This window comes from Bos mutus, chromosome 22 (genome assembly GCF_027580195.1).
Source record: "Bos mutus isolate GX-2022 chromosome 22, NWIPB_WYAK_1.1, whole genome shotgun sequence".
NCBI classification, from domain to species: Eukaryota; Metazoa; Chordata; class Mammalia; order Artiodactyla; family Bovidae; genus Bos; species Bos mutus.
Window position 1 is genome coordinate 43,442,147 of NC_091638.1, and position 18,143 is coordinate 43,460,289.

Genomic DNA, 18,143 nt, shown 5'->3' on the forward strand with positions numbered 1-18,143 from the left:
GGTCTAAGAAATCACAGGAGACAGGATGGCCAATTCATGGTTGCACAAATGCAACCATGAACCTAAGAGACACCTTTAGCTTTTTGTTGGCTCAAGTACACTCAGTCAGACCGAGAGTATAATTAAGGAGACTGCCTGCACTTGTTGCTAGAGGGTGCATGCTGCAGACATGCTATCCTTTCAAGCTGGTTAGGCATGCTTGGGATGTGGCAATTTCAGTCTACAGCCGAAAGAAGGCCAAAGAATCCAGAACTCGGAACCGCAAAAGGTAACCAATGGGCCGGCCAGTCACGACTTGTATCCACCTTTGAGCAAAAACCACTATGGCGCCAGCATGTTGGGTGTAGCATGCAGGGCAAGTGAGAGTACATTAAATCATAATCAAGGCATGCATTAGGTTGATAGATTCTAGATCCCAGTTCTAATCAAGAGTCAAGAAATGGTCAACTGAAGGGGAGCCTAATCAAAGCATGCCATACTCATGATGCAGATGAGGCAGGCCCAAGGCAGTTTCAGAGGCAAGGGCAGCAAGAGGCATTCAGGTTCCATACATCAGAGCAGCAGCCAGTGGGAAAATGCAAACCTGTCTCCATAAAGTCACCCTTCCGGTCACGCTTAAAGAACCCTGAAATGGCTTTCAAGGGGCTGCGCCTTGACCAGGAAATCGTCTGATCAGCTAAAATTAAAAGGCTGTTATTTCGGTGTCCTCTGTAATAGAGGTAGATGTCTAAATAGAGCTTTTCACTCTTTCTTTCTTCTTCTTCCTCACTCTCTCTCATGCATACCCCATCCCCAACACACACACGCATGTGCAGAGGTCTTGAAGCTCAGCAAGTCAGTGGAATCAAATTCCAGCCCTATGACTTCATTTCCCCAAAACCACTTCTGCACTGAGCTTCAAAGGGCATAACCTCATGCTGAACCCCATTAAGGAGAAAGTTCCTCTTCAAAGTAGGAAGCCCTTATTCACCACTTCTGTGAAACCAAGAACACATCATTGAGGGAAAATCCAGATAACTCAAGAGATGAGGCAGAGAACAGCACATTTTTATATGCTGGGAGAGGACATGCGATCACCTACCAAAAAAGGTAAATTTCAACACACATCCGCATTTGTCCCAAAAGGGCCTGCTGGCCACACCCAACCCAAATTGCTTTCCAGGCTGCAAAAGGGCAGGTCAGACTGCCAAGGAAGCCCATTCCCTAAGAGACCTCTCTCTTGGGAGCTGGGACAACGACAAGGCGGTGTGCCACGTGGACTAAGTGTTGGTCCTTTCCAGAAATCTGGAGTGTGATCCTACGTGAGCACCAAGGCAGCCTGAAGAGAGTCCCACAAACGCCAAAACATACAGTTCTGATCATTTCATATGAGAGAGCCCAAATAGTGCTTGCTTCATGTCACTACTTCAGAAAAAATATACACATAAAATTTTAACAAGACATTTAGGGTTACATTATTAAAGGAGGGGAAAGATAGGCTGCTAGAAAAATAACAGACCTGCCTGCTTTTTAAGCATGAACTTCCACTGTTTAGCTATAAACAGAGCAAAAAAGTAATTTAAGAAATTTAAGTTCATGACTAAACTCATAAGCAAACAGCCTGCTCTGGATCAGGCTGTCCCTGTCCTGGGCAGGAGAGCATTGGCAGGAAGGAAGGGTGTGTACCTACCTCGTGGACCCATGACCCTCACTTCCAGAGGGGCCAGGCCGGCCTTGCTGCTGTCCACCGTGAAGGACTGCAAGACGCGAGCACGGACACCGGAGCCCAGCCCAGGGCCAACGATCTTGACCTTGCTGGGGTCCACAACATCCTTCACAGGAACCCTGAAGGGGCTGCCTAGAAAAGAGGTCACGGGATTCTAAGTACAACCCCCTTAGTGACTGGAGAGCTTGTGTGCACCCAGAACCGCCCTGTTGCCCCACTTAGGCTCTCACTGTATCAGCTCCTTCTGCCTTACTGTGTGCATCCATGTGTACTTACTATGTGCAGACATGGTGCCAGGTGCTAGGCCCATAGTACTGAACAGCACTCTAAGATTTAGGTAAACCAGTCACTACACCATCACATGTAACACAGACTGGGGCTGTGTACAAGGTGTCAGTAGACTCTGAAGGTAATGAATCTGGACTTGTGCCACAACTAAGGTCAGCTCAGTTCAGTTGCTCGGGTGCAGGCGAATAAGAAGAATAATTAAAAAAAAAAAAAAGACTATTGAAACTTGCAAAAGGCAGGGAGGTTGAGATTTGAGCAAAACACTAAATACAGAAATAAGAGCTGGGCCAGAACCCTTTAGGGATTCCTCTATCAAGGAAGACCAAGAAAGACCTCTCCAGAGGTCAGCCAGAGACAGGAGCTGCAGTGTCCCCAGGACCACACCTCAGGCTGTCAAGTCCATCACCAAGGAGCGACATTCACCTCTTACAGGAGACCTCAGGCTCCTCGAGACACCTGGCAAAGTTAATGATGTTAACTGCCATGTAAGTTGAGGCTTCTCTGCTTTGCACCACACAACATTTGTACTTTATAGAATCAAGGGTGGTAAATAACAAAGACCATACAAAGAACCAAGGCTCTGGCTTTTTTTTTTTCCCCCCAATAACAGCCAGGCTTCAGTGGCATCTGGTTTTTCGGCTAAGTGAAGTAAACAGCTGACCCTGGCAAAGGCAAGCACCATGCTCCATGCTGGAAACAAAAAGGAGTTTTATTTTAAATACAGCTGAGGCATTCAATGCAATGGCAATGAACAAACTTTAAAGCCAATCACCAAGTTAGCCTCCCATGGAAGTGGTCTGAACTTAGCAGGAGAGTAGCCAAGAACCAACAAGGTAACTTAAGATCTAGAGTGGTAGCTATCAAGCAATCTATGCCACTCTCCTGCTCTGTGATCCAGGCAGACATGACCAATCAATCACAACAGCCTTTCTTCCTGATGCACTCATTCCAGTCAATCTGGTGGTTGAAACAGTCACCACCAACAGACCACAGCTGGCCCACCAGAGGAAACCAATATGCCACTGTGGGTAAGACAGATACCTTGTTTGTGTCACACCAGAAAAAACCATGCTAATATTTAACCAACCAGAATTCCTAGGAAAATAAATTAGAACCAGGGTGTTGAATGTTTCATGGCAGAAACTCTGCATTCTCTTCACTGTGAAGCCCGACACTAAGACAACCAACCAATGCTTTATTGAATGATTCTGTCTGGGAAAATTCTAGGGTCTAGAAGTTGGCATTTGGTTCTGGGAGGCAACAAAGCCTGAAAAATGTAAATAAAAGAGGCACCATCTACATCTGATGAGAAAATTCCAATCGGGACTCTTGCTGTTGTTATGCTCCAACTCGGCCATTTAAATCTAGCTCATGAGTCAGCCACAGGGGCCCAACCTCTCACCTGATTCTACACAGGGAATTCCAAAGCTGAAGGCATCCAGAAGACCTTCTCAATAAAGTCAAAATAGTTTTGTTGCCATCAAAACCAAGAGATGCTCATCCCCACTGCTGTCCCCCGACAGGAGTCACCAGGTCATCCCCCTGGTGACAGCCATCCACCCATTCTCAAAGCTCTACTTTCCCATCCCAAGAACTGCACACTTGCAAAGCTCCAAAAGGTCCCCTTGGCTCTGTATTGTCTTGAGCCCGGCTGCCTTTGTAAATACTAGACAAGAAGCTCACAAACGGCAGGAGCTTTGTCTTGTCCGTGGCTGAATTCTCTTTGGCAAGTGATTACAGAAATTAAAAACTCTATATTGAAAGAGCTGTAAGGACAAGTTTGAGGAGAAATGTCATTTTAAATGAATTAAGGCTTCAACAATGGCATCACCGACTCAATGGACATGAGTTTGAGCAAGCTCTGGGGTTGGTGATGGATAGGGAAGCTTGGCATGCTTCAGGCCCTAGGGTTTTGCAAAGAGTCAGGCACAACTGAGCGACTGAACTGAATTGAAGGCTTCAACAAACATCTGAGTAGAATGAATTTGAGTTGAATGTCAATATTTCCCAATCAATATGCAAAAGGAGGAGTGATTATGGGTGTGTGTGCATGTTTGTATATGATAACCGGCAAGAAGTCAGGGGACATCCCACCTTCCTGGAAGTCATCCCAGAAATCCAAATGTAGGGCCCTCACCCTGCCGCCTCCTTGCAGTCTTGTCCTGGCTTATGGCCTTCAGAACAAATGACCCACCCAAGGTTTCTCCTGCTCTCACCACACCTGAGACAAGGTGTGCTAAGTTGCTCAGTAGTGTCCAACTCTTTGCAACACTATGGATGGTAGCCCACCAGGTTCCCCTGTCCGTGGGATTCTCCAGGCAAGAACACTGGAGTGGGTTGCTAGGCCCTCTTCCACAGGATCTTCCCGGCCCAGGGACTGAACCTGCATCTCTAATTTCTCCTGCATTGACAGGTGGGTTCTTTACCTCTAGAGTGACCTGAGATAAGCTGACCAAGAGCAACCCTGGAGTCCACAGTCTTGTGTCCGCACCATGCGCACTCATCTACCTTCTGGATGGGTGCTGGGTGGCAACCACTTCATTCAATAAACAGAACTAGAATCTATGAAGATTCCTTGGCCGGAGCATGAAAGTTAGAGAGCTCTTCACTATATAAGTCATTTTTTTAAATGTCTGAATCATTTATAGCAGTGGTTCTCAACTACAGGTGACGTTGTCCCCTAGCACAACATGTTATGACACAACAGATGTTACGACAACATCTGGAGACATTTTTGGTTGTCACAATATGAAATACAGAAATACCATGTAATGAACAGGAAATTATTATTAAATTATTCCTATTTTTCACAGTAAGTGTCCATATTACATCATTAAATAGAAATTTACATATAAAAATTTGAGTTTGTGTGTCTTTATTAGCTACCAGGACTGTCAACGGAAGAAAGAAAATAAGATGTGTATAAGATGAGTAAGAACTAACCACAAAATAAACTGGAAATTTTCAACTTTGTGAAGGATCAGCTTTTCTTTAAGATCTAGGTCCTTCAACATGTGAACAACCATGTTGTTCAGTCAAAACTGAATTTTCACAGTCAAAACTCTAAGCCAATGTTTTTTGCCCTATTACTGATCCTCTTGGGAATTGAAATATTCTTGGAAATGCAGCCCGAAGGAAAATTCTCCCTTTGCAGCTACTTTAAATATCAGACATTTTTTCCTACTCAGAGAGATAAGCTAAATCAAACCTGCTTTCATGCAAAACTCAGTTCTCCTTTGGGTTCCCCTCAGAAGGACAGCTTACCAGGAATATGGGCACCTCCGTATGTGATATTCACGTCGTAATCTCCCGGAGCAAAGGGAACGTACTCTGCACTGCAGCTGCCATCTTTGTTGTCTCTGCAGTTTATCTTTGACTCGGACGGTCCCTCCACAGTTATGCCGAGACCCCCAATTCCTGCCCCTCTGCGAAATGTGAGAAATAAGGCCAAGTTGTACTAGAGGTTCATGCCAGTCTGCTTACTGCCAAAATTCATGTAAATCCCTCTATAAACTATCCAACCTAGCCAACTGGACTCAACTTCTGTGATACCTCTCACAGTGAAATATGAATTTCTCAACAGTGTAATACAAATAAAAACAGCTTTAACCCCTCCTTTTCAACGCTTACCCTTCATTTGTTTATCTTATCTAACTGTATTGGCTGGAAATGAAAGGACAATTCAGGTATGTGACTTGTGACCAGTTTTAATAGGAATACTTCTAATATTTCACTTAACTATGACATTGGCTCTACATTTCTGAATTATCAAGTTAATGAGCTTCCATCTAGGCCTGCTTTTCTCAGCAGTTTTATGACCATTATCAACAGCTTTTTGGTACTTTTAAAAGCATACCTGGTCTTCCTCTGTAATAAGTCTCTACAGAGGAAAATGTCTCACAAATCATGAAATAAAAAGCCTCTCAAAAGTTGGGAAATCATAAGTAAGTAAGAACTTACTTACAAAACAGAAAGAGACTCAGAGACTTATAAAACGAACTTATGGTTGCTTGGGGGAAGGGGTAGTTTGGGAAGATCACGTACACACTGCTACATTTAAAATGGAAACCCAACAAGGACCTATTGTATAGCACACGGAACTCTGTTCAGTGTAATATGGAAGCCTGGATAGGAGGAGGTTTGGGAGAGAAGGTTCATATATACGTATGGCTAAGTCCCTTCACTGTTCACGTAAAACTAACACAACATTGTTAATCAGCTATACCCCAAAACAAAGAGAAAATTCAAAAGAAAAAAAGTTGGGAAACCATGATACACCTATAAAGCGTTTTGAGAGCACTTAAAATACCTAGGGCTACTCTCCTTTTACAGAGTCAACACACAAATCCCAGGCCTTTGCTTACCTGGTAACCACCGTGAAAACGTTGGGCTTGTTGGTGAAAGCCTCCTTCAATCCAGGTCCTTGAGCTTGAACCCGAGAAGGCTGGCAGCCTTCGGTCACGGCCACTTTAAAGGGACTATTTGGGACAGGCACGTCATCGTAGGTTACCTCCACTACGTGAAGGCCTGTTCAACACAACACAAAAAATTTTACTTGCATAAGAGCCACTTGTCTGCAGAAAATAGCACTCTAGCTTTCAAGCCTATGTGCTACTTCAAGCTATTCGGAAAGGACAGGTTAAATAAATAGCAATGCTGCTATGATTTGAGTTTAAAAAATACAAACTCTTTATGCTTTTGTTCACTTGGCAATCACATACCAATCCCATTTCCTAACACACACACAAGGCCTGACCAAGCAAATATCCCTAAGTTTATTTTCAAGACAGTCATCTTAAACACACCATCTTGATATGACAAAATACCCAGTCACTAATCAAAAGACAAAGAAAAGCCATGAAATAGAAAAGCATTCACGAAAAGAAACAGAAAATATCTACACCATAACGTCCAGGGATTATATACACAGGGAATGAGGACATATGCTGCTTATATTTTTTTAATGATTTTATGATTTAACAAAATTTTTAATAATTCCTAATATTAAGAAAGAAACTGGACTTCCCTAGAGGTGCAGTGGATATGAATCTGCCTGCTGATGCAGGGGGCTAGGGTTTGATCTCTGGTCTGGGAAGATTCCACATGCCAAGAAGAAATTAAGCCCGTGTGCCACTACTGAGCCCCAGTCTAGAGTCCGTAGGCCACAACTCCTGAGCCCGTCTGCTCCAACTACTGAAGCCCACATGCCTCTAGCCCATGCTCCTCAACAATGAAGCCACTGCAATGAGAACAGTAACCCTTGCTCGCCACAGTTAGAGAAAGCCCACGCAAAGAAAGCAACGAAGACCTAGCACAGCAAAAAATTAATAAATTTTAAAAAGAATCATGTTAAGAAATTGCACAAATGAGCAACATGCCATGACATCACCCCATAACCTGCTCAGATGAGTCTGAGGCTAAAGTCAGCCCAACTGTTGTTACACAACAGAGCCAAAACACCAGGCACCAAGCAGGCAGAGGGCTCTGTTGGGGAGGCAGGTTTCCACATTCCCCAGTCACTGTTCCCATACTTCTGCTGAGGCAGGCAAAGCATAGGGGGCAGGACTTAGCGCCAGTCACCGGGAGAGGCGGTCTAGCACAGATCTAAGCAAGAATCACGTTCCAAGAAGACAACTCACCTTTCTCGAAGGGCGTGTATTCCACCTGGTAGGTCCCATCAGCATTGTCTGTGACGAAACACTCCGTGGAGGCTCCGGAGGGGTTGGCAATGTGGGCCTTGATGTGGTCGCCTCCGACCTGCGTCAGGGGCCGTGAGTCCACCGTGAAATCGGTGGTGGCTTCACGAAACACGTCTGTAGAACAATCACACAGGTAAGAATGTCCCTGGTGGTCCAGTGGCTAAGACTCCGAGCTCCCAATTCAGGGGCCCGGGTTTGATCACTTGTCAGGGAACTAGATCCCTTGTGGCATAACTAAAGAGCTCACATTCTGCATGCTGCCACTAAGACCCAGCACAGTCTTACAAATAAATTTTTAAAAATATTTTTTAAAAAGAATGAATATCTCAGACAGAGGCTGTCTCAGCAGTTCAGTGATTAAGAGTCTAAGCTTCTTATTGTAAAGCAATTATGCTCCAATTAAAAAAAAAAAAAAGATTTCGAGTTCCCACGGTAGGAGGCTCAGGCTGTATCCTTGGTCAGGGAACTAAGATCCCACATGTGTGGTGTGGCCAAAAAGGAAAAAAACAAAAAGAATGTAGCTAACACCTCTTATTTGGCAGCAAACCCTAGAGGCATGGTTCTCAGCACTTTATTCTAATTTCAGTGACTGCTAAAACAACCAGTTTCTTTGTCTCAGAATCAGGAATATTAATGCCCCTCCCCCCGACCTTCAATCTCCCTGGCAAAAGATGATTCTTTCAGGGTAGGCTCCCCAAGTAACAACATAACCACCTGCCCACTTCTTGAGAGAAACATGAGACTCAGGACAGGCCAAAGGGTGAAGACAGCAAGAGCGGTATCAGCCAGCAGCACATTTTAAACCTTTTTCAGATAAGTGCCAAAAATGCAATATGTTCTGTATCCATATTTGAAAGAAAAAAAAATTAAGATCTCTAGCTTTGCCAGAAAGAAAAGAGGCGGGGGAAATCTGCTGACAGTGCCGGGATTCTGAAGAAAGTGGGGCTGGGCATCAGAAACACCACGTGCTCACCCCTCCGCTCTGGTCTCCTCTACCACTCGCTGATGCAGAGACCACAGGTGAGTTTTCTTCTCCCTGGCCTGATCTCTGCAGACATTTGAGTTTGCAGCCCTGACATTCTGAGCTTCAGGGGCATCCCCTATTACTCTGGTGGCCTCCTTCTTTTTTCACGAAACCTACCTTTTCCTTCTATTCCCGGCCCAAAGACTTTGACCCTACTGGTGTCCACGGCGGGCTCCACCTTGACCCTGGTGGGGAAGTGTGGCACCAGCTCCCCGCCGTACTTCATGGTCAGCGTGTACATGCCGGCCGTCAGGGGCACATAGGTCACCGCATAGGTACCATCTTTGTTGTTCTCAATACAGACTTCGGCTTTTGCCCCTGAGTCCGAGACAGCTTCCAGGCCCAGGGTCCCTGGCCCAGCTTCTGAACAGTCCACGCTGAGCAGCCCGGGCTCGCCCACCTTCCCATGCTCGAGGCCCGGGCCGGACGCCACGACTTTGGAGGGGTCAAAAGGCATTTCAATGTCGGCTTTGAAGGGAGAGCCAGGTATGTGGACTTCTTCGAAGAGAATGTTGACGAAGTACTCCCCGGGCTTTGTCGGGAGGTAGGAGACAGAACAGGTCCCATCGCCGTTGTCTGAGCATTCAATTTTGGCCTCGCATGGGCCTTCCACGGTTAGGCCGAGACCTCCAGTTCCAGCTCCTTTGGTGTCGATGGTGAACTCGGCAGGCTTGCCCACAAGACCACCTCTGAGGCCAGGACCATGGGCCTTCACCTGTTTGAACACAGGATAAAAGTCAGACTTGGCTTTATGCTGGTATCAGCCACCGAGCAAGCCTTGCTTTCAACAGCCAAGCCTGCACTCGGCACTCAACTGCCCTTGGATGAAGTGGTCCTTCTCCCTGGGGACTAATGTGTCACACTTGCTCACCCACAGTGCCAAGTTACTGCCATGTTTCCCTTAGTGGACGCTGAAATGGCCAACAAAGGGAGACCTGACTGTGAACTCACTCAGCATGGAAGGGCCCGGCAGAGGCGTGGTCCCATGTCCTGCCAGCCTCGCCTCCAGTGCCGAAGCTGGACACCCAACATCCAGTCCAACAAACGCACTCCAGTTTCCTGGGCTGAGCACTCGCTGAATGCCCTTCATGGATTTCACTGTGGCTTTGGCTGCCACACCTCCCTCAACAAATTCAACATAATAAAATACTAAACTGTAATGGTGAATACATGTCATTATATGCTTGTCCAAACGCATAGACCACATAACACCAAGAGTGAACCCTAACATAAACTACAGACTTCAGGTGACAACGATGTTAGCATAGATTCATCCACTGTAACAGCTGTAGCACCCTGGGGAGGGTGGTGACCATGTGGAGGTTATCATGTGGGGCGAGGGGAATCTCTGTGCCACCCTCTCAATATTACTATGAACCTAAAATTGCTCTAAAGGATAAAGTCAGATTAAAAAAAAAGAACAACATTTAAAAAAAATGCTTTTAAAAGAGGGAGAGGATGGGGCTTTCATGTGAGATTCAACAAATGAGACACTTTTATAGGATTCATGCCATGCAGAACACTGGAAATACTTTGGAACTTTTGACTCAGGGCCACAAGGAAGACATGATAATGAGAAGAATCTATTTTTCTTTGAATTAGCCAAGTTTCATTATAATAGCTTGTGTAGGATGAGCTCACTGCATGTGCCAGACGCCAGACTGAGGCCTCCACACCCACTACTGGACCTCACCCTGAAGGCCCACTTTGCAGGGAGTACCGTTATAATGCTGATAAATGAAGGACATGAGTCCCTCACCAAAGGTTCACAGCCAGAGTGAGAGGAGGAGCAGGACTAGGACCCAGCTTCGCATAGGACCCTTCACGCTGGATTACAGGAGACAGCTATTATCAGTCACTGAGAACTGACTTATGGGCTTGTTTTCTATTTTGTTAATGGTTTTAGTGCAGTTTAATTTCAAGGGCGTTGTCTTTTTTATTGGGGGGGCCATGCAGCATCTCAGTTCCCTGACCAGGGGTTGAACCTGCACCCCCTACACTGAGGGCAAAAAGTCTTAACCCGTGGATAACCAGGAAAAACCTAGAAATGCCTTTGACTACAAAAGACTTTTCTAAAGGTTTTCACCAGGCAGAACCGAAGAAGGACTGTTACATCTGCCAAGAGACGACACGTTCTGGAACAAAAATGAAAAACTGACCTTGGTGGGATCAGGTGGCAGCGAGGCCTCCACCATGTAAGGGCTTCCGGGCACAGGATGTCCGTCATAGGTCAAGTCGATGGCATACAGCCCTTCCTCCCGTGGGATGAACTTGGCTGTGCTGCTCTCCCGGCCTGCCACGGGTGCCACCAGACACGGCACGACCTTCCTTGAGGGGCTCAGGATCGTCACGTCCAGCTTCCCCTGGCCTCCTGCTCCCCTGGTGTCCACGGCGAACTCCTGGTCCTTCCCAACTTCGACTCCTGCAAAGAGAAACAAGCCAGAAGGATGAGCTGACCCTGCAGGAAAAACACTGCTGAGAGCAGACATGGTTCCTTGGACACGGAATGTTTTCTCAGCTTCTGCAACAAACGGTTGACTCAGGATGAGAGGCAAGACTGAATAAGGATAATCAGCATTCTAGCCTCAATAATAACCAGTACAAGAACATGAAGTAACCACTGATGATAATGACAGCCATCATGCACTGAATGCATTTTCTATACCAGGCATGCGGACAGCATATCATCTCTCTTAATTTTCATCACAACCCTGCAGTGTATGTATTAGCAACCAAAGAATTTAACAGATAGGGAAACTGAGACTTGGGGGGCAGGGGGTGTGAAGTGAGTCATCTGGGGTACCTATCTCACAGACCACAAAGCTGGGACACTGATCTAAATTGACTTGACCCATGATCTGCAGTAAGTTATAACCTGATACTGTTACCGCTTCTCTGCCTACTTTCATTATTAACTTTGCATCAAAACACTCCCAGAAGCCAATGTTTTATTTATTGGTTCTTGGCAGCAAATTCCATTCTACAGCCAAAGAAGGCAGAAGTCACAGAGCTGGCCAACGCAGAGGCACTGAAGCAAGTCCTGAGAAGTGACTCTCTGTACTGTGCTGATACTTGAAAAGTATTTGCAAAGCAGGGCCACAGAATACCCATGTGTTCCATTTGACAATAACAAGGAAGGGACTTTGCATCAAAACAAAAGCACTGGGAGCCCAGGGCCCCTAGCACAACCCATGGAAGTCCTGACTGGGGCAATACAGGGCATGCCAAGATGAATGGTGTCAAGCCACAAACAAAGAGGCCTCAGAGATCCGCATCCCAAAGACTCTTTCTAATTGGCTTAGTTCTCATCCTAGTCTGAGTCAAAATCCTCAGTGTCTTGGAGAAAGGAGTACCAAGGGGACACGTGAAGGATTAGATAGTGGCTGCTCCCCAGGGACAAAAGCCAGCATCAAGCTCTTGCTTCAGAGGCCCTGGATCTGGGAGCTAGCCTCACTCACAACTTGTACATTTGGGTCACAGCACCCTGAAAGTGCTCGCCAAGCATTCCCCCAAAACCCGGAGAAACCTTCATAAGCACAAGAATGCTGTCCTATGGATGTATACACAGCCCCATGTGACCCCGAAACTAGGAAAACACATGCCACTGAAATGCAGCCAGGCTGTGGCTACGCCGACACAAGAATCGAGGTATGAATGTTCTTCAAGATACACCGTTGGCAAAAAGGGAAGCTGAAGACATACGAGTATCTCAGGGCAACTTTAGTGATAAGTAAATTTTGCTAAACATTTTCTGTTCGCAGTTAAGTATGTACAGATGCATTAGGTGGCCAAAGTATTGGAGTTTCAGCTTTAGCATCAGTCCTTCCAATGAACACCCAGGACTGATCTCCTTTAGGATGGACTGGTTGGATCTCCTTGCAGTCCAAGGGACTCTCAAGAGTCTTCTCCAACACCACACTTCAAAGCATCAATTCTTCGGCACTCAGCTTTCTTCACAGTCCAACTCTCACATCCATACATGACCACTGGAAAAACCATAGCCTTGACTAGACGGACCTTTGTTGGCAAAGTAATGTCTCTGCTTTTCAATATGCTGTCTAGGTTGGTCACAACTTTCCTTCCAAGGAGGAAGCGTCTTTTAATTTCATGGCTGCAGTCACCATCTGCAGTGATTTTGGAGCCCAGAAAAATAAAGTCAGCCACGGTTTCCACTGTTTCCCCATCTATTTGCCATGAAGTGATGGGACCAGATGCCATGATCTTCGTTTTCTGAATGTTGAGCTTGAAGCCAACTTTTTCACTCTCCTCTTTCACTTTCATCAAGAGGCTGTTTAGTTTCTCTTCACTTTCTGCTGTAAGGGTGGTGTCATCTGCATATCTAAGGTTATTGATATTTCTCCCAGCAATCTTGATTCCAGCTTGTGCTTCATCCAGCCCAGAGTTTCTCATGATGTACTCTGTGATCATGTGTTAAACTAGAGAAGCTAAGCGAGCAGCATATCAGTGCCTCTATTATGCTATTCTCTTTACTTTATTATTGATTCATTCAGTTGTTTCATTACGTGAAATGAGCTTGTACTAATAAGATCCCTAACAAACTAAAGGATCATCTGGATGGGAATAGGGAGATGCATCATAGTTGTGGTTTCTGAGTGCCTGGGCATTGGTTTTTACGCTCGACTGTTGACCCTAAGGTAGATTCAGTGATCAAAAACAGTTGGTACAATAGACATTTAGCGGAAAGCGGCATGCCTCCAATTCTCCTTGTCATAAAAACCTTCCCTGTGAGGCCAGCAGTTACTGAGGGCTGCCTCTGAGTCAGCTCCTGAATTACTGGCTCGTTTAATTCTCACAATAGGCCTGTGAGTCTTCTTCCCCGACCTCCACTGAACAAAGGAGGAAAGGGAGGCTTAGTGAGGTGAAGGGACAGGCAGGGTCACAGAGCTACTCCACAGCACGGCCCTAATTCAATCTCGAGTCTGCCTGACTGCAGAGTCTCATACGGCAAAATTTGCTCCTCTGCGAATTATCTTTGAAGGGACTCTGACTGCTCTTCAATGACCCGTCTCCCCCTCCACTCTTGACACACTTACTGTTTTCCAGTCCATTAATTTTTATCCTGCTCAGATCCAGCGGAGCAGCCACACCCACGGTGAATGGGCTCTTGGGGATAGGGTCACCACCGTATGTAACCAGAACCTGCATGTTGCCCTGGAACAAGAGAGAAAACCAAGGACACACATGGGTACCAACAGACTCACTCGATGTTTCAACCTGCCTTCCAGGATTTTCATTCTTTCCAGAAATGCAGGGTATATAACCCCAGCAGATTTAGAAGGTGTCTCAGATATATCTAAGTTTTTAGCCCCATGGCAAGAATGACATAGAAATCAGACAAAAAAAAAAAAGCAACTCTCAACAAGAGGGACAGCTTCAAGAGCACACCACTGAGGTGTGCTTTTAAGCATTTCCTCAATTCCATCTGAAAACGGTGCTAAGAGGTGGTCACCATTTTTCCAGGCAATAAAACTACAGCTCAGGGAGATGAAGTCACTTGTCATAAGTGTGAGCCAGGCCTCACACCTGTGGCAGCTGAACCTGAGTCCCAGATGCTCTGCCACACAAGCTCCTCATCGAACACACACCCAGCCCGGCCACGGGCAAGGCAGGGTTGTCTGGGGGCCTCTAACTGAACAAAATCTTTCTTTCCCATGGCCTGGGATTTCAGGCCACTACGCTGCAAAAACGAATTTGCAAGAGTTCGCCTGGAGCTGTTCTAAGACCCCCTGCACAGTATGGAAACTCCCACATCGATTTCAAGGAGAGAAGAGTTGCCAGTGAGAAGGTGGACTGTGCCTATGGGTTCAGCAGGCCCCCTGCCAGCAGCACTGTGGCCGAGGAGGCACGGCCAGTCCCGCCCCACTCACGGCTGGCTTCCTCTTGCCATGGTCGGCTGAGTGCCTCCATCCACACCAAGGCCCCATGAAAACCCACAGCTGTCTCAGCGGATTAAGGTTGTCCTCACCTCAAACGTCTAGGTATCACGTAAGAGGATGTGGGAGGGTAAGGAGCAAGGGGGAATCGCCAGAGGGCTGGCTGGAATTCAGCCCCCGCTGAAAGCTGTCACGGATGGAGTTTTAAAAGGGTGTAGCTTTTGACCTATGGAATATTTTCTTATATTCCTTTTGTAATAAAGAAGCAGGGAAAAGCCAAGATAAAAATGAGGTGCCTCTATGAAGGAGGGAGTATTGACTTTCTAGGATGGATTCTGCACAAAACCACTGGGTCCCCTGCCCCACGAGTGTCACATCTCAAGGCTTCCCTGGTGGTCCAGTGGCTAAGTCTCTGTGCTCCCAATGCAAGGGGCCCTGGGTTTGATCCTTGGTCAAGGAACTAGATCCCCATATGCCTCAACTAAGAGTTCTCAGTTGCAATAAGGATCCTGCATGCCACGACTAGGGATTCCCTGGGGGCTCAGTGGTAAAGAATCCACCTGCCAATGCAGGAGACGTGGGTCCCATCCCTGGGTTGGTAAGATCCCCTGGAGAAGGAAATGGCAACTCACTCCAGTGTTCTTGCTTGGGACATCCCATGGATAGAGGACCCTCACGGGCTACAGTCTACAGCGTCACAGAGTCAAACACGACTTTGTGACTAAACAACGAAGACCCAGCACAACCAAAAATGAATAAGTAAATAAAATATATACACATATATTACTAATATTATTAGTAATGCCATATTACTAATAGAGCACTGGGTCCAAAAGTCCTTTCTGAGGGGGCAAGTCAAAACCTGAGGCTGCCCTGACATCTGCTACTTAGCCACTTTCCAGCAGCTTAGCCGAAACCCAACAAGGCTTATAGATACAGGATCAAGGGTCTCAGAATGTTTTTAGAAGAACCTATGATCTTGTGATCTTGACCAGTGAGCGTGGCCATGTACCTTCTCCTCAGGAATGTGGAGAACTGAAAACAAAGATGCTATCGAGCTGGTGTCGCCAGTGCTGAGGCTTCCATCAGCCCTGATAAGCATCAGCAGGAAAACAATGACCTACATAGCACTGAGGTCCTAATGAGAAAACGGCATTCACCTACGAGAGCTTCCCTTTTACCATTACTAATAATGAACCCTCTTGAGGACAGAAAGAAACCATAGAGACAGGGCAATGGTAGTTCCAAAGTCCTTTCTGGGGGTGCAAGTCAAAACCTGTCCTGATGTCGGCAACTTAATTTCTAGCAGCTCTGCCGAAACACAAAAAGGTATATAGACACAGGATCTGAAAGAAGCAGACATGGAGATGAAAGGCCACACAAGAACCTGCCCTAGAGAACCTCGCACCGCCAGGGAGGTTTTCATAGAAAAGATTCCATCTCCAAGGATGTGTAGCCCCCACTGCACGGGGACACCCACACCATTCCCTCATCCTCACTGCACCCCTCATTCTGCCCCACTGCACTCCAGCGAGGTCCTCACTGACAAGGCCCGGGACAGGAGTGATGCTTCTTAAACAGTGCTTTGGCAGAAAACATTGCCCTTCCTCTCTTACAAATGGCATTTCTCATATAGGGGGGGCTCTGCTTCAGGAATGAAGGGGGAGTTCCCTGGTGGTCCAGTGGCTAAGAGTTCACGCTTCCACTGCAGTGGGTGTGGGTTCACCCCCTGGTTGGGGAACAAAGATACTGCATGTCACACGGTGTGGTCAAAAAATAATAATCATTGTCAAAAATTGTTTTAAAAAATGAAGGATTCTCAGAGGTTTGGAGTGACTGTTTGAAACACTATGCAGAAGTAGCATGATCTAGTTTTTTCTACAGGAGTACATGCTCCACAGACCCTAGAGGTGTAGGCATGAATCAAAACAACATTTTAAACAAGTAGGCATAAATTCATATGGAGAGGTAGATTTGTAGGCCCTTCTTGTCTAGAACAAACAGCAAAGCATGTGGCATGACAAAATCCTGTCTGTATTCCTCTATTTTGTAAAAGGGAATAATTTAGAGCTTGAAGGACTGCTTCAGGATTGAGGGACTAAAAGCTCTTTGAGAAAGACCCCACTGTACCCCCTTGTAAAAAAAGGGTGAGGTAAGGCAAAAAGACCAGCAAGGATAAACAGAGGTGTGGCGATTCTTTCCCCCTGAGTAACTAACAAAAGACTCAAAGGCAGCTGGTAAGGAGGGGACAATGTCTATGAGAGAGAGGCAGACACTAGGTCCAATTTCAAGAGCTCAGCATTTCTCTGCTAAAACCCAGAATGGAGGCGGGAAATTGGGGTGAGGAGGGACGGCAAGCTTCTTGCCGGTCCTTGGGGAAGCCTCCTGGCCCTCCTGGTAGAACCAGCCAGGCTTTGTGTCGGCGTTCCTAGAGAGGTTCATAAGGAAAGGGTGAATCTCTTCTCTCACATAGGAGCACGGATCTGAGCTGAGATTATCCCCTGGTGTCCAAAGTGACCCAGCCCAGCCAGGCAGGGCCCTACCTGCTGGGTGGGTGTGTATTTAACGGTGTGAGAGTAGTCATAGTTATCGATGATATCCAGATCCTTCACGGCGTCGCCAGGGCCAGGGCTGCTGAACTGCACATTGAGCGGGGCCTTTCCAGCCCCCTTGGTGTACACAGTGAAGTGGGTGGGTTTCCCGTTTTCCACACCTGGGAGGAGACAGTGAAGTGAGGAGACAGGCTCAGCTGGAGGAGTTTCACTTTTAGAACTAGTCTGACAGGTTCATCAACAGCAGCTTCCAGAAGGCAGGAGGTGGAGACAGGGGCTGGCACTCAGCCACGCCAGCAGCTCAGCTGAGCACAGCCTCTGCTGAACTGAAGCCCAGACAGAGCGCCTGCTCTAGGGGAGGCAGGTCACTTCCGGCCCTGGGCCCACTGCTTCCAGGGTGAACTCGCGCACACGCCCTCTTACCTGCTTTGCTGAGCCCTGGGCCTTCTGCCTTCACTTTGCTGGCATCGTGGGAAGGGTCGACCTTGACTCTGAAAGGGCTGGTGGGGATTTCCTGTAGCAGAGATACAGTCTCAGGAGGAAAGTCCCTGAAGCCATTGCCTGAGCTTAAACTTCTGCCCAAAGCAAAGAGGGAGACCTCAGCACTTCCAGTCTAGTGGGTGGTGAGTAACTTCTAAGTAATGATCGGTCAAGTCGTTACATGCTAGCATCAGGTAAGGGCCATCAGTGGTCACTCATGAATCCCTGGATCCCTGACCTCACAGTTAAAGGTCCTGAGTGTCCATAAACCACCCTGAAAACTCTGAGCCTTTAATACCAAATGCTGAGTACTTTTAGGATGCAGAAACACTAACAAGAGTAAAACCTCAAACAATAATACATGGGATCAGAGGAAGGAAATGTCCTTCAAGGACAACAGAGAGCTAGGGTTAGAGGAATGCAAGGAACTGATTAGCAAGGCACTGACTGTAATGCTTCCAAAAGAACCCTGCAGGGACTTCCCTTGTGGTCCAGTGATTA

General features: G+C 46.7%; 1 protein-coding gene across 7 annotated transcripts in view; it reads right to left on the reverse strand.

Annotated features, from left to right (window-relative positions):
• The window catches only part of FLNB (filamin B), a 139,449-nt gene that overhangs the window by 36,268 nt on the left and 85,038 nt on the right, over positions 1-18,143 (reverse strand). For 4 of the 7 annotated variants that reach the window (XM_070360584.1, XM_070360583.1, XM_005898994.3 and 1 more), the window contains exons 17-26: positions 17,586-17,676; positions 17,154-17,323; positions 13,771-13,888; positions 10,876-11,138; positions 8,834-9,431; positions 7,633-7,806; positions 6,358-6,520; positions 5,258-5,418; positions 1,670-1,837; positions 584-676 (exon numbers count right to left, since the gene is read on the reverse strand). In XM_070360584.1, the coding sequence (XP_070216685.1) occupies positions 584-676; positions 1,670-1,837; positions 5,258-5,418; positions 6,358-6,520; positions 7,633-7,806; positions 8,834-9,431; positions 10,876-11,138; positions 13,771-13,888; positions 17,154-17,323; positions 17,586-17,676 (1,999 nt within the window). The remainder of the gene's footprint in view (positions 1-583; positions 677-1,669; positions 1,838-5,257; positions 5,419-6,357; positions 6,521-7,632; positions 7,807-8,833; positions 9,432-10,875; positions 11,139-13,770; positions 13,889-17,153; positions 17,324-17,585; positions 17,677-18,143) is intronic. The other 3 variants (XM_005898997.3, XM_005898996.3, XM_005898995.3) reach the window with 1 other exon arrangement.